Source organism: Panthera onca, chromosome E1 (genome assembly GCF_046562875.1).
Source record: "Panthera onca isolate mPanOnc1 chromosome E1, mPanOnc1 haplotype 2, whole genome shotgun sequence".
Classification (NCBI taxonomy): Eukaryota; Metazoa; Chordata; class Mammalia; order Carnivora; family Felidae; genus Panthera; species Panthera onca.
The window spans coordinates 18657238-18671495 of record NC_138352.1 but is presented as its reverse complement, the minus strand read 5'-3'; the positions used below and the strand labels follow the sequence as shown (position 1 = coordinate 18671495).

At 60.6% G+C, this 14258-nt stretch overlaps 1 protein-coding gene across 5 annotated transcripts; it reads right to left on the bottom strand.

Moving 5' to 3' along the window:
• Positions 1–108: 108 nt before the first annotated feature.
• TNK1 (tyrosine kinase non receptor 1) lies at positions 109–6960 on the bottom strand. Of its 5 annotated transcripts, none has more exons than XM_060647446.3 (13): positions 6881–6960; positions 5356–5582; positions 5108–5178; positions 4799–4993; positions 4505–4660; positions 4129–4412; positions 3669–3942; positions 2422–2516; positions 1920–2084; positions 1618–1697; positions 1015–1313; positions 838–933; positions 109–740 (listed from the first exon to the last, which is right to left on the bottom strand). In XM_060647446.3, the coding sequence occupies exons 2-13, from the start codon at positions 5516–5518 to the stop codon at positions 627–629; spliced, it is 1992 nt and encodes a 663-aa protein (XP_060503429.1). In that variant the 5' UTR covers positions 5519–5582; positions 6881–6960; the 3' UTR covers positions 109–626. The 5 variants fall into 5 exon arrangements, 4 of the variants coding, with proteins under 4 accessions (XP_060503429.1, XP_060503427.1, XP_060503430.1 ...); XM_060647444.3 differs by having other exon boundaries at positions 6819–6934; XM_060647447.3 differs by having other exon boundaries at positions 5356–5520; positions 6881–6933.
• Positions 6961–14258: the final 7298 nt, after the last annotated feature.

Below are 14258 nucleotides of genomic sequence, written 5' to 3'. Positions count from 1 at the left end.
TATGTGATGGGAGAGAGGAGAAGGGAGTTGGTATGGGAAGACACGACGGGCAATAGGACGGCCGGGCTGGGTGGGGGCCGGCCCGTTTCACGATCCGTGCTGCCAAGATCCAGCGTCTCTGAGTTCAAGAGGGCGACTTCATCGTCCATTATGGCCCCGGACCAAGCCAAGGCAGTCTGGGCCACGTAGCCCAAGTCAGCGGGATCGCTTCCGTCGTCCGAGATGACTGCTCCCACAGAGACCCGTGTGGCAGCTGACGGCAGTTCGGGATGGCTGTTCCCGAGGCCCAGGATGGCCACTGGACCGCTCTCTGTAGCAAGTGGAAGCTTCCTGTGGGTGCGACGTGTGGCAGCTGTGTCCCTCCAGGTTCTCCTCGTGGTTGGCGATGTGGGAGGCAGAGCGGAGGAGATCCTTCTATGAACCAGCTGAGGGAGCGTGAGCCCTCAGAGGCCAAGGGGCAGGGCGGGAGGAGACGTTCAGCGGTGCCCGACCCCGGGCTCCTCCCGTACCTGGGTGATCTCCCCGGGTGGGAAGTTCTGCCCTGATGGGACCTGTCCGGGTTCTGCCTGGTCCCACGTGGCCAGGCCCTTGATCCAGGCTAGCATCCGCACCCAAGGGAGCGGAGCTCAGGGCCGGGCCAGGACGTAGCGGCTGGCGGCCGAGAGGTCCCACTGGTGATGCTCCAGGATGCGTCGGCAGTCGGCCCTGGACCGGCTGCTCAGATGGAAGAGCTGGTCCACCTGCGGAGGCAGGAGGCAGGAGGCAGGAGGGAGGGCGGTGGCTCCCGCAGGGCAGGCGCGGGAGGGGTGGGAACCCGAGAGAAGGGTCTGGCTTTACCTTGAGATTCCGGATGGCAGAAACCACGTCTCCCCCGGTGGCCCTCAGCGCCGCCTGGCACTCCTGGTGGGTGACTCCGTGAACGCTCAGCTCCACCTACGGGGCACGAAGTCCGGCTTGGGCCACGGTCCCACCTGTAGCCCCTCGGGCCGCCGGGCCGCCTCAGGGAGTTCTCACCTCCATAACCCTCCTCTGCAACTCGGGGTCGGGCAAGAGGCCTCCGGAGGGAACGGTGGCTTTGCCGGCTCCAGGTTTTCCCGGGGGGTGGCTGGGGAGGGGTTCTCTTCTGGGCCACGGAGGCCGCTCCCTGGGGGGCTGGCTGGGCTGCGAAGGACTGGAGGCAAAGGGAGGGCAGGATGGCAGGCCAGGGGGTCCCCGGGTCACGGCTCTGGCATGGCGAAGTTCGGGGGGGCTGGAACCACCCCCTGTGGGGCGGGGGCCCAGGGACAGAACAGACTCCAGGCTCTTGGAAATGACTGCACAGTTGAGAAATAATCGACCTGAGAGGAGGCCCAGATGCTGGGCCCCGCCTTCTCCCCGTTGTGTCTGTGCCGTGCTCGTGGGGGGCCCTTGGTTAGGGGGACAGGAAGACAGGTGTGCGAAACAGACACCCCAGCCCAGGCAGCTGAGGCCCCAGAGAACAGAGAGGGCGGGTGCTGCAGGGGGAGACGCACGGCGCTAGAGAGGGCAGATGGGGGGCCGTCACGTCGCCGACACCAAGGTCAGGACTCAGAGCGGGGGCAGGATTGCGAGAAGCCGGGTCCCCGGCACCACACCCACCTCTCGCCCTCTGCAGGGGCACGTTCCTTCTCTGGCCCCGTGCCGGAGGCAAATCCCGAAGCTTGGCCTTCCCTCTGTCCCTGTTGGAGAGCAATCCGGTTCATTCTCCCCACCGGGCACATCAGTGTGCACCCCCCCACCGGAAACTCTGGGGGGGCGCTCCCAGGCAGGCTGAGCCCCAGAGTGGAAGCCCCGGCTGGGAGGCAAGTCCAGCCTTCCCTCCAGCTGCCCGCCCCCCCCCCCCGACCCCCTTCCCAAGCTTCCCTTCCAGAGGCATTGCTGGGCTTGTGTCCCCCACTCACCCATCTGTGCTTCCCTGGTGCAGCTCGCCCCGGGCAGGGGACACTCTGTGGACCGGACGGGTGGCTGGCGAGCCCCCCGAGTCTGCCAGTGTCACTGCTGAGGCTGGGAAGCTGCCCACTTTGAATGTGCGGCCATTCTGGCCCTTCCAGGTCGTGGAGTCCGGGCTGTGGGAAGAGGCACTGTTAGAGGGGACGGAGGGGGAGGGGGAGGGGGGGGCTGGGCTCCGGCCCACATTCAGCTCGCAAGCTGTGTGCCTGCAGCGGCAGCTGCCTGGAAGAAGGGAGGCTCTTTTCTCCCTAACACAAAAGGGCTCTACGGGCTTGGTGGCTCCAGTGGGAGCCACGACTTTAGTGGCGCTCCCGGGGCCCAGCGGGGAAGGGAGGAGGCAGAGGGTCAGGGTTCAGGGAGCTGGGCGGGGGGGCAGCAGATTGGGACCAGGGTCAGGCAGGTCGGGTGGGAGTCCTCCTCCTTGGGGACGTTCGGGAGGCCCGAGGCTGTCACCTGCCCTCGATGATGGTGATGGGGTCACCAGTCTCCATCCTTAGGGCGCCTGGCTCTGTGACCTCCCTCACACAATGTGCCTCAGGAGGCCACGCCTGCAGAGACAGGAAGAAAGGGTGGCAGGGCTTGTGGCCTGAGTCAGAAGGGCAAGATCACGTGAGCAGGAGAGGAAGGAGACTCCTGTTTACGTACCCACCCATCAAACCCATACCAGGTATGTTCTCTGTCCCGGGCCCAGGGGGGACTGTCCCTATCCCCCAGTAGGGGGTGGCAGATCTGGGTTCCACACCAAGCCGGACGTACCCCAGGGGTCAGGAAGCAACAAAGGGGGGGGGGGCTGTCTCTGCCCAGGAGAACCAAGGGAGGGTCCTCCCACGCACTGCTTTTACTCCACGCACCGCTCTGCCTCCCAGCATCTCTGGAAATATTTTCCTTTTCTTCCCAGCCCCGCTGCCTTGACCCTGACCGCAGACATCCTTTCATTTCTGCTTCATGAGCCCTGTCAGCCACCTGCTCTTCCCTTGTTCAGTCTCCTTCCTCTCATCCCTCCTTGCTCCAAGCCAGAGTGAGAAGAACATGCAAAGTGACTGGGAACTCCCCTGCTCAAAATCCCTCCATGGCTCCCAGGTGCCTTCAGGGTAAAGACAGAGTCTTCAACAACGCAGTGTACCGATTTAGGGGACGCCGCTCTTGGGTCGATTGACTGCTTCAAATCCCAACTCCTCCACTTAAACTGTCACTGCCTTAACTGCCTTAAGTGCCCCCATCTGTAAACTCCAGATAATAATGGCCTCACGGGGTTGTTGTGAGGATGAAGCGGGCCAACGTGCAAGAAGGAGACCTGTGAAGCACTTAGCCCGGTATCTCCCAGGGCCCAGGGCTGGCCCTGGTTACGTATCATTCCTCACATAGCCGTCCACGGGGCACCTGAGATGCTGGGGCCGCCTTAGCTGTATTTCCCAGTCGCACGCAGACCTTTCTTCCCTCTGCCTGTCAATTTTAGTATATGTGCTGCCGAAGCGAGCACATTCCCTCTGCCTGTCAAACCTACTGCTCTCTGTTCTGTGCTCCGTCCCCCAGCCCTCAGCTGTCTCCCCAGGGCTCCGGGCCCCGCTGCAGGTAGACACTGAATCCGGGTTATCCAGAGCCGGTCCCCGACCCCAGCCCAGGAGTATCTGTCACTCCTGTGCGCGGAGCTCTGGGAGAAACCAGAGACCGGGTGCATCTGGGGAGGTGGGGGCTCCCACCTCTTGGAGCAGCCCCTCCAGGTGGGGAAAGCTGGGCCGGTCGGCAGGGTGGGGGGCCCAGCAGCGCAAGGCGAGGGCGTAGAGAGCCCTGGGGCAGAGGGGAGGCCGAGGCAGCCGGGCTCGGTCCTTCTCCAGCCGCTGCAGGATGAGGTACGGCGGGACGCCGGCCCAGGGCTCCTCGCCCCCAGAGAACATCTCCCACAGCGTCACCCCGAACATCCACACGTCAGACGCAGAAGAGAAGGCCCCGTGGCGCAGGCTCTCTGGGGCGCACCTGTGGAAATGCAGCTGAACGGGCCGCACGGGTCCCTCCCGGAGGGAGGAGCTGGGTGATCTTCTCGAGGACTTCCGGGGGCCCTCCCAGAATCCTCGTCCCAGCCTCCCCCGGAGGGAGCCGTCCACACCGCCCCAGCCCTCTAGAGCCCTCTAGTGCCCGGGGATCCCGGCTCCGCGCCCTCACCAGGCGTAGGGGATGGGGCGGGGTCCGCCCATGACGTAGCGGCCCCGGGCGCCGCGCAGCGGCCGCACCAGCCCGAAGTCGGCCACCTTGATCGTGCGCGGGGAGGCCAGCAGCAGGTTGCGCGTGGCGAGGTCTCGGTGCACCAGCCCCCGGGCCCCCAGATACGCCATGGCCCCCGCCAGCTGCCGCAGGAAGAGGCAGAGCAGGGCCACGGGCAGCGGGGGCGTGGGGGCCGGGGCGGCCAGGCGCGCGTGCAGGGAGCCCAGTGGCGCCAGCTCCATCACCTGCGGGAGCCCGGCGCCGCGTGAGCAGAGGTCCGGCCCCAGGGGACCCTGCCGCCCACCTGCCCTGGGAGCCGCTGTCCGGGTCTGCTCACCATCTGCAGAGGCTGGCCCAGGACGAGGCCGTGCAGACGCAGCACGTGTGGGTGCTCGAGGTTCATCATGATGGACACCTCTCGAAGGAAGTCCCCCAGCTCGGTGCCCACGGGGCCTTCAGGACCCACGCGGAGGGACTTGACAGCCACTGGGACCTGGGAGGAGTGGGGGGGGGGGGTGGGAAGGACGCTTAGGGAACAGCTACGGTGGGGGCCAGAGCACAGAGGGCACGCGGAAGAGACGGGGGGCCCGGCCCCAGCACCCAGAATGCACTGGGTTCCCCGGGTACTCACACTCTGACCGCTGGGCAGTGTCCATAACCCTCGGTGCACCACTCCAAAGCAGCCAGAGCCCAGCAGCTCCCCTCTGCACACAGCACCATCCGGGATCAGACACTTGAGTCCCCCCTCGGGCTCGGGGAGGGACAACAGGGGGCTGTCTGAAGGGGGGGTGGTCTCCTTCTGCTCAGGTACAAAGCCCCCAAGGATCTGAAGCAGGGGTGGGAAATTAAGTGGGTGCCCTCCCCCCTGACACTCAACCCACCCCATTCCCGGGCCTAAGCTGGCCCTTTAAGTCCACGGCCCCCACCGGGAAATGCACACCTTGTAGACCCAGTTCTTAGACTTAAGCCCGGAACGGTGTCTCTTCAGGGCTTCGGCCAGTCTGCGCTGGGCTGGGGAAGGTCAGAATCAGAGGACTTGGTGGTACGTGGGGGTGGGGGTGGAGGTTGCAGAAGGATTTACAGGCAAAGAAGAGGGCTGGTGTGTCGGGAGGGGTGGGGGGCAGAGGGGGTTCGAAACTACGAGGCTGGGGACCAAGAGAGCAGGACCTCTGCGCAGGGGCCCCTTACCGGGCCGGCCCATGCCGATGCCGTCCAGGTCCTCAGGCTTTACAAAGTCGAAATGCTCCGGCCGAGTAACATTAAGTTCCTCGAGGATGGGTCGGTAGAACTGGGCCAGCTGGATGTCCCGGAGCAGGCGCAGCAGCCACAGCGAGCTGGCCTCAGGGAGCATGTCTGGAGAAGGAACCCCTCAGGATGATGCAGTCACCTCCAGACACATAGCCCAAGGAAGGCACCTGAGACCGAGACCCCAGAAACACGCTCGCCAGGCGCCTCCACCCTCCACCCATCAGAAACGCTCGGGGGGGGGGGGGGGGCCGAGGGAGGGACACACCCAGAGCAGCCAGGAATCCCGCCGCTCCCACAAACCCCAGGGAGAGCGCCCCCCATGCCTGAGATCCACTACCCTACCCCCCCTCAGCAGTGAGAAACCCGCCCTCCTCACACCTGAGAGCTGAGCACCCTGGAGACCCCAGGCACGTTCCTCTGCTCACTCCTGAGCTGTGAAGGCACGCAGCCTGTGTATGCTCAGTGCACCCAGACCAGACGCCCAGGGACCAGGGACCTACCAGACATGCCCAGATATGCTAACCACACACACACACACACACACACACACAGGTACAATGCCTCCCACGCTCAAAACACTGCCACACGCACAGAGATCTACAACATGCTGCAGAGGGTGTCTGAGCCACCCAGGTAGGTGGCCTCGCGGATCTGAGACACTTCGGGACGCTGCCATGAAACGCAGCTCATACTGCCACATACCCTCCCTCCTGTGCCTACTTGTGACCCGGCAGCTCACCGCCTGGGAGATACGGCCGTCCACGTGTCCGAGACGTGAAGGTCCCCGTAAAGCCACAACCCACGGGGACGCCAGGGCACGCTGGGCGCGCAGGCCTGAATCATTCGGGCATCCCGCCCCTCCGCCCACAGAAGCCCAGGGTCACTGCCTTTCCTACACCGGAGGCGGCAACGCTTGAAATCGCGCTGGGCGTCTGTGATTGGCGGTCAGGTGCAGGCCCGCTGAGCTCGGGCGCTGCCTTCAGAGGCAGGTGCTGCCAGGTGCACAGTCCCTTCCACACCCACCTGAGCTCAGCTCCAGGTAGCGCCCGGCCCGCACCCCTGAGTCACTCAAGCCACCTTGAGCGTCACCAACCCAACTCCACCAAACTTTGCTCGCTAAGGCCCGGTGCTCCGGGCGCCCGCTGCCTGCACAGCGCTCTCCCTGACACACGCCGGGACCTCTCCGTCCCCCCACGCGAGGGAGACCTGGAGGAAGGGTTGAACGAGGAACTGGGCGCGAGGAGGGGCGGGGGGGGGGGGACAGGCCACGACATTGAGAGACCCGGGGCCACCTGCCAGGTGAGAGGGAGAAAGCACGGGAAGGGGGACCGGGGGAAACGCGGCCGCGGTGGGGGGAAGGAGAGGGGGAGGAGGGAAGGCGAACAGGGCACCCGCGGACGCACCCCAAGTGACGGCGGCTCCGCCAGCCCCTGCGCGGGGCGTCCCGGCTCCTCCGGACCCTCACCTGGAGAAAGCGGAAACGGCGGCTGCGGAGCCGCCCAGGCCGCCAGCGCTAAATCCCGGGGAGGGCGGGGCCGAGGCGGCGGGGCGGGGCCTGTGGGGCGGGGCCTGGGACCGAGGGGGCGGGGCCTGGCGCGGGTCCCGGCCAGCCCACGCCACGCCCGGGTCCCCGGGCCCGACTCCTGGAGCCCCGCGACCGCGGGCTGGGGGCCCCTCCTCGGCCAGGCCAGACCCCGAGAAGCCCTTCTCCGTCCTTTCCCTCTCCCCTGCTGCACACCCTCTTTCCAGCCCCTTTCAAAAAACCTTTCGCCCAGGTTCCCAGACTCCGTCCTCGGTGTCCTGTCCCCCATGCTCCCCTCTCCCCAGATCACCTCTCTCAGCCAGAGCCCCCCCTTCGAAGGAATCGGCCTCAGATGTAGATAACGGGCCCGGGCGCCGGGAGTATAAGGCTAAACAGGACAAAGTCCCCGGGTCCCAGCAGGGGAGAGAGCTTCCTAGCCCCCGCGTGGAGAAAGGCAAGGTGCACAGGTGCTTTGAAATGGAGCCAGGGCAGGGGCGCCTGGGGGGCGGCGGGGTGTGTGGGGGCTCACTCCATTAAGCATCCGACTTTGGCTCAGGCCATGATCACGGTTTGCGGGTTCGAGCCCCGCGTCAGGCTCTGTGCTGACCGCTCAGAGCCTGGAGCCTGCTTCGGATTCTGTGTCTCCCTCTCTCCCTGTCCCTCCCCCAGTTGTGCTCTCTCTCTCTCTCTCTCTCTCTCTCTCTCTCTCTCTCTCTCAAAATTAAATAAACATTAAAAGTTTTTTAAAAAAACAAATGGAGCCAGGCCAGAGAGGTGTTGATGGTGCAGGAAGTCAACCCCCAGCCTAGACAGAGTCTAAAATTGGAGGGATTGTCCGTTTCCCAGCTCTGAACCTGGGTCCAGTGTGCTGCCCCTGAAAGGGACCTTTTGGGGAGCATGTGGAAGGTCTTGTGTGTGGGTGCAGGGTGGGGAGAAGTTGGGAGTGGGCTCCTAAGCCCCATCCCATGGGACACCCCTCCCCATCACTGGCATTTAAGTGGCCTAATTCTAACATAACCCTCCTTCCCCCCACGTAGCCTCTGCGCGCTGCTACCTGGACTGTGGCCACAGGAGAAAGTCTAGGACTTTGAAGAAGGGTCTGAAGAGGACCAGCCCTCTCCCTTTCCTCCAGGGGTCCAGGGAGGAAGTCACCAGGTCTTCGGAAGGATGTGTGAGCTGCCCCGAGAGTCCCGTGGAGGAAAAAAACCTACCCCATCTCGGTAAACACACAGGGTATTGCGGCACCGATGAGAAATTTTTCCCAGTTCACAGACCTACCTGTTTGATGTTTCTGCCAATTCTCGTGCCCTCCAGCCAGGCCAGCTCATCACGCTGTAATTGCTTCCTCCACGTCTGTTGTTCCTGATATGCCGTGGGCTCCGCGTGGTAGGGGCCGGGGCTGTCTTGTTCACCCTAGCGTTCTTAGCACCTGGGACAGTGTGGGCATATAACAGGTGCATATTGTTGGGGAAGACGTCTGCTCAGTCACCTGGTCATTCCTTTGTGGGTGATCTGCCTTCTTCTCCCTGCTTTCGAGATACCATTGGTGGGGCACCTGGGTGTCTCAGGGAGTTAAGCGTCCGACTCTTGGTTTGGGCTCCGGTCATGATCTCACAGCTCGTGAGTTCGAGCCCCACGTCAGGCTCCACACTGTGCAGAGCCTGCTTGGGGATTCTCTCTCTCTCTCTCCCTCTCTCTGCCCCTACCCTGCTTGTGCTCGCTCTCTCTCTCTCGAAATAAATAAACTTTTTTTAAAAAGTGTCAACATTTCTAAAAAAAAAAAAAAAAGAAAAAAAAAAGAGCTATTGTTGGTATTTTGTAGTTCTTTACAAAGTATCCAGGAAGAGATTCTTTTTTAATTTATTCTCTTAGTATTTTGTATTTCCTGTATCTGTGAATTCATACCTTTCATCAGTTTGGAGAAATTCTCAGCTAGTATCTCCTCAAATATTCTTTTTCGTCCATTCTTTGGTCCTTTGGGGACTATGGCTAGAAGTATGCTAGACCCTTTAAGGGCGCCTGGGTGACTCTCGGGTAAGCGGCCACCTCTTGATTTCGGTTCAGGTCATGATCTCATAGTTTGTGAGTTCAAGCCCCATGCTGGGCTCCGTGCTGACAGCATGGAGTCTGCTTGGGATTCTCTCTCTCCCTCTCTCTCTCTCTCTCTGCCCCTCCTCCACTCGCTCTCTGTCTCTCTCTCTCTCAAAATAAATTTAAAAAAAAAGTATGCTAGACCTTTTCAACCCGTCCTCCATGTAATCTGCCTCCCTTCTGTATCTTTCAATCTTTGTGTCACTGTGTTGCCATCTAGATAATCTCCTTGGGTCCATCTTCCAGCTCATTGTTCTCTCTTTGCTTACATCTGATGTGCTCTTTAATCCGGACACGGAGGGTCTTTCGTTATTGTCATATTCATGCGAACGTTACCGTACTTTGTATACTGACAGTCCTTTATTGAGGTATAACTCACATTCAGTAACATGCCCAGGTTTAACCACGTGGCGCAATGCACGTCAGCCAATGTACAAAAAGACTCGGAACATTCCAACGATCCCAGAAACTTGCCTCGTGCCCGTTTTTTGTCAATTGCACTTCCCGGAGGCAACTACTATTCTGATTTCTATAGAGCGAAGATCACTGTTGCTTGCTCCCAACCTTCTTATCAACGGAGTCACACACTGTTTATAATTGCACTTGGCTTCTTTGACTCAACGCGCTTTTGAGATTCGTCTTGATGTCGCCCAAGTTCTTGGTGGGAAACACGTGGCTCCGTGAGCTTCTTCGAGGAAGAGCGTGTAACGCCTGAGTTTTCTCTGAGTCCAGTGCCTTGGGCTCCTCTGGGAGTTGAACGTGTGCGTGAAGCGCGCTTGGGGGTATATGAAGGCAGGTGCAGCCAGAGAGGTTGGTGGAAGCCAGACCGGGCATCAGTTCACCCCCCTCAGCAAGCTTGCACCATGCCAGGTTTTGGGGACCCGAGTGGACAAGCAGCCACGACCATGGCCCTGGTTGGATTTCCGCAACGCTTTGGAGAACATGGTCAGGAGCTTGGGCCTCGCCTGAGGGCCCTGATAACCACTGAAAGGTTTGAACAGAGGAGTGACAGAACCAGCCTAGCGCAGGAAGGGGCTGGGCAAAGGTGAGGGAGAAGGAGCAGGGAGTTCAGGGAAGGGGCTCTTCCCATTGGTTCCGGAAACAGAGACTGGCCCTGCTTCGGCCTTGGCGACGGGATGGAGAGGCGGTGAAGAGAGGGGGCGTTATTGACTGGACTCCGGGCCCAGGTCCTCTGCCCCAGCAGGAAACCAGACACAGAGGCTCAGCCCCACCTTCATCTTGGGCTTGGACAAAACCCAGGGAATCAGAGAGGCCTCTTTATTCCTCCCCTTGTCCCTATTCATCTCTTACTTTTGGAGTTAAGCTTCTGTCATCCGCACCTGTGTGGGGAAGCACTGTCCGACCACCCTCAGGGGCGCCCCTTCTAAGCCACGATGGGGGGTCCTGCTCACCCTTAAACTTGGAGGCCCAGATCTGGCATCACTCCCGCTTCGTCTGCTTTTCCCCAACCTCTGCCCTGCCCCGCGGGCTCTGTATCCGGGAAGGATGAGCACATTGGCACCACCGGCCAAGTCTTTCCCCACAGGCCAGGGAACCAGAAGGGGAAGCAGAGAGGCCTGCTGGGGTCCTCCCCATCTACGGCCTTGGGTTCGGGTCGGGGGTAGGGCCCATCGCTCTGCAGAAAACTCCCCTCTCCTTTGGGGAACCACGTTCGTTCCCCCTTAGCTCCCACTTTCCTGCCCTGATCTCTGAAGTCACTGGGCTCTCCCCTTCTGCCTTACCCACGCCAACCTCTCAACGAGGGAAATCACCTCTCTTCAGAGCCTTTGTGTGGCTCTTCCCTCTGCTTGGAAGTCCTCCCACCCTTATCCCAATCTGGCTGAGCGCAGGAAGCCTGTCCCTCCCTGATCTGCTCCCTTCCCCCAAACCCCAAGATCCCTGCGCCTTCCCATCATCGCACTCGTTGTTCTTGTAGAATTTGCCGGTAACTTGTCTGTCTCCCTTGCTAGATTCCAAGCTCCAGGTAGAAAAGGACTTTACCTCGCCTGGGTCTTGCTGCGTCCCTCTTGCCCAGTCCTGTGCCTGGCTCGTATGATAAGCGCTCAGTAACCTTTGTTGAACAAGTGGGTGAGACAATGCCATCTGGGTAGGGTGAGGCCAAGGAGACTTTTTTTTTTTTTTTTTTTTTATAATTTTTTTTAACGTTTATTTATTTTTGAGACAGAGAGCATGAACAGGGGAGGGGCAGAGAGAGAGGGAGACACAGAATCTGAAACAGGCTCCAGGCTCTGAGCGGTCAGCACAGAGCCCGACGCGGGGCTTGAACTCACGGGCCGCGAGATCATGACCTGAGCCGAAGTCGGACGCTTAACCGACCAAGCCACCCAGGCGCCCCCCAAGGAGACTTTTTGACGCCAAGAGCTCCTTTGCTGGTAGTGATGGGGACAGGAGTGCCCAGACCTCACCGTAAGCATTCTCTGGTCAACCCGTCCCTGCTTCCTCACTGTTTGGGCCCCCAAGTTTGGCTCTCCCTAGACCCTTGGGTGAAACCCTCCCGTCCCATCACCCCATCCCCAGGTCCCATCCTTCCCAGGCTGCATTTGTCTTGCTAGTTTCTGGAGTCACCAGCCCACCACCCTGTACGCGTCTGTCGGTTGGCTTTCCGGAGTGGAAGCGGTCCTGAATCCACCCTGTGCCTTCCGGGCCACAGAGGAGCTGAAGGTCTGTCTTCAGGGTCATGGTAGCTTAGACCCCACCTTGGGAGCCTGACCACCTGAGTTGGCATCCTGTGACTCTGTCACTTACCCCCCTGTGAATCTGAGCAAGTCACTTCCCATTTCTGGGCCTCTGTGCCCTCCTCTTCGAGCTGCATCTGTTAGCAGTACGTACCTTCGGTGTCATTGGAGAATTAGCTGTGTCTACACAGCTGGGTGGTCGCCAGCCGGTAGCCAAGTGGCTGCCGATGAAACTCCTTCCCGGCACCAGCACTGTTGAATACGGTGCCTTCCCACAGTGACGAGGGCTCCTCTGTATCATCAGAGGGATGTCGCAGAAAGGATGGTGTGTGACTTCCGAGTGAGCTCGTACGAGACCGCGAGGATTCTGCCCCGCTCTCTTGGACCCCTCGCTCTGGGGGAACCGAGGCACCAGGTCATGAGGACGCTCAAGGAGCCCTGTGGAGGGGCTCCGCGAGTCAAAGGACCGAGGCCTCTTGCCAACAAGCCAACGCCAACCTGCCAGGCACGTGAGTGAGACATCTTGAGAGATGATCCTCCGGCCCCGGTCAAACCCTAGACTTCCACAACCCTGATGGACGTCTTGAAACACCCTCATGGGAAACCATGAGCCAGAACCACCCGGGGAAGCTTCTCCCGAATTTCTGACCCACAGAAACTATGAGATGATGTATATTGCCTTAGACAATTAACCTTTGGCATCATTTGTTACACAGCTTTAGCTAACTGGCTGTGTCTGACACATCGTCTCCATACATTAGCCACCATTAACATTGACTTTGCAGGTAGGGGGGCGCCCAGGTGGCTCAAGAGTTAAGCAGCCGACTCTTGGTTTCCACTCGGGTCATGAACTCACAGTTCATGAGTTCAAGCCCTGCATCGGGCTCCGCACTGGTAGGAAGACTAAGGCTGAAGCTGGTGAGTGATGTTTCTCCTGCACGTAGCTAGATGGTGACACAGCCAGTTGTGTCGTGAGGCCCTTAGGTGCCCAGTCCCAGGCTCCTTTCTTCTGTCCCCACTGTCCTCGACTGCTGAGTAGTGATATCTAGTGGCCTAAACCAACCACTTGATCATGCTCCTGGGCTCTGAGAGTCTGGAACTCCAAGAGGACAAGGTGGGGACAAGTTCTCTGCCCTACTGGGTCTGGGGCCATCGTTGGAAAAACGCGAAGTCTGCAGGTGGCCTGACAGCTGGGGCCTGTATTATCGCTCCCGTGGTAGCAGAAGATACTGCCTTTTGACTGAAACCCGCCCCCCCTGTCCGCCGCAGGGTGGACTCTCCCTGTAGCCTGCACATCGTCACAGTATGGTCACTGGGTTTCAGAGTGAATGTCCTCAGAGGCAGAGGGCGGAAGTTGCCAGTTTCTCAAGGCCTTGGCCCAGGGAGTGGCCCAGTTCACTTTGCCTCATTCGGTTGGTCAACCCGTCGTAGAGCCCACGTTCAAGGGAAGGCTACAGAGACCCTACCTCTTGATGGAGGAGGCATGTCAAAGGCTTTAGGGTCCGTGGTTTAAAACTGCCAGAGCCCTCGTGGCCCCTCTTATTTTGTGAGGGGCTCAGAAGAACCAGCCTTGCCCTGGCAGGCCGTCGGCCTTCCCTGCACAGAAAACACCAGCCCCGCCGGCCTCCTGTGTCACAAGTTCATGAAAAACTCATGTGCGGGGGGGGGGGGGGGGGGTGTCACCAAGGTTCAGAAGAGGAGGGATCAAGATGGCCAGAGATGCTTCCTGCTGTCACCGCGGGCCCGGTTCTGGGGAAGCAGAGACAAAACCTCAGGTAGCGGCTTTATAGGGTAGCGCGTGGTCGAGAGGGAAGATTTTTAAGGAACCCCCCCCCCCCGCCACCTGACGTTGGCGCCCCATGACAGATGTCTGGAGAAGGGACATTCTACTCTGCCTCAGGAGCTCCGAGAAGGCTTCTCAGAAGAGGTGATGTCAGAGCCAAAGGAGAAGGGCATCCCGGGTACAGGAACAAGCCGGGGCAGAGGCAAGGAGCCATGAGAAAACAGTGTTTGGGCAAGTGATTCAGCGGGGCTGCGGGGCGGGCAGAGCTGAGATAAAGCTCCGGGGACACATGGGGGCCAGATTCCAAAAAGGATTACGAAGGTGGACGGCTTACTGATGAGAAGCAGGCATGCGGCGGGGAGAGGAGGGGGATGTCCCTTCCTCCTGGCACCGCCATTAGCCCAGAGGGAGATCACGAGGAGGAGGCGGGGTCGGGGAGGAAGGTGGGTTTGGACTCGTGGACTCCGACAGGCTTGTGGGGCGTTCGGGTGGAGATTCCACCTAGAGCCAAGATCGGTGAGCTCTGGCACGAGGACCAAGTAAGACGTGGGGAGCTGCTGATGGAGAGTCTTGAAAGTCAGGGTCAAGGGCCAGGCCTACTGTATTCCACAGGCAAGAAGGGCTAGGGAAGGGCTGCTGCAGACCAGAGGGGGCCGTGGTGCCCGGGCGGTGGGCAGTCGTGGCTTCTCACCCCAGGCTGGGCAGTGACGCTGCCTGGCGCCCGACGCGTACTCGCTAAGCGTCCGTCAGG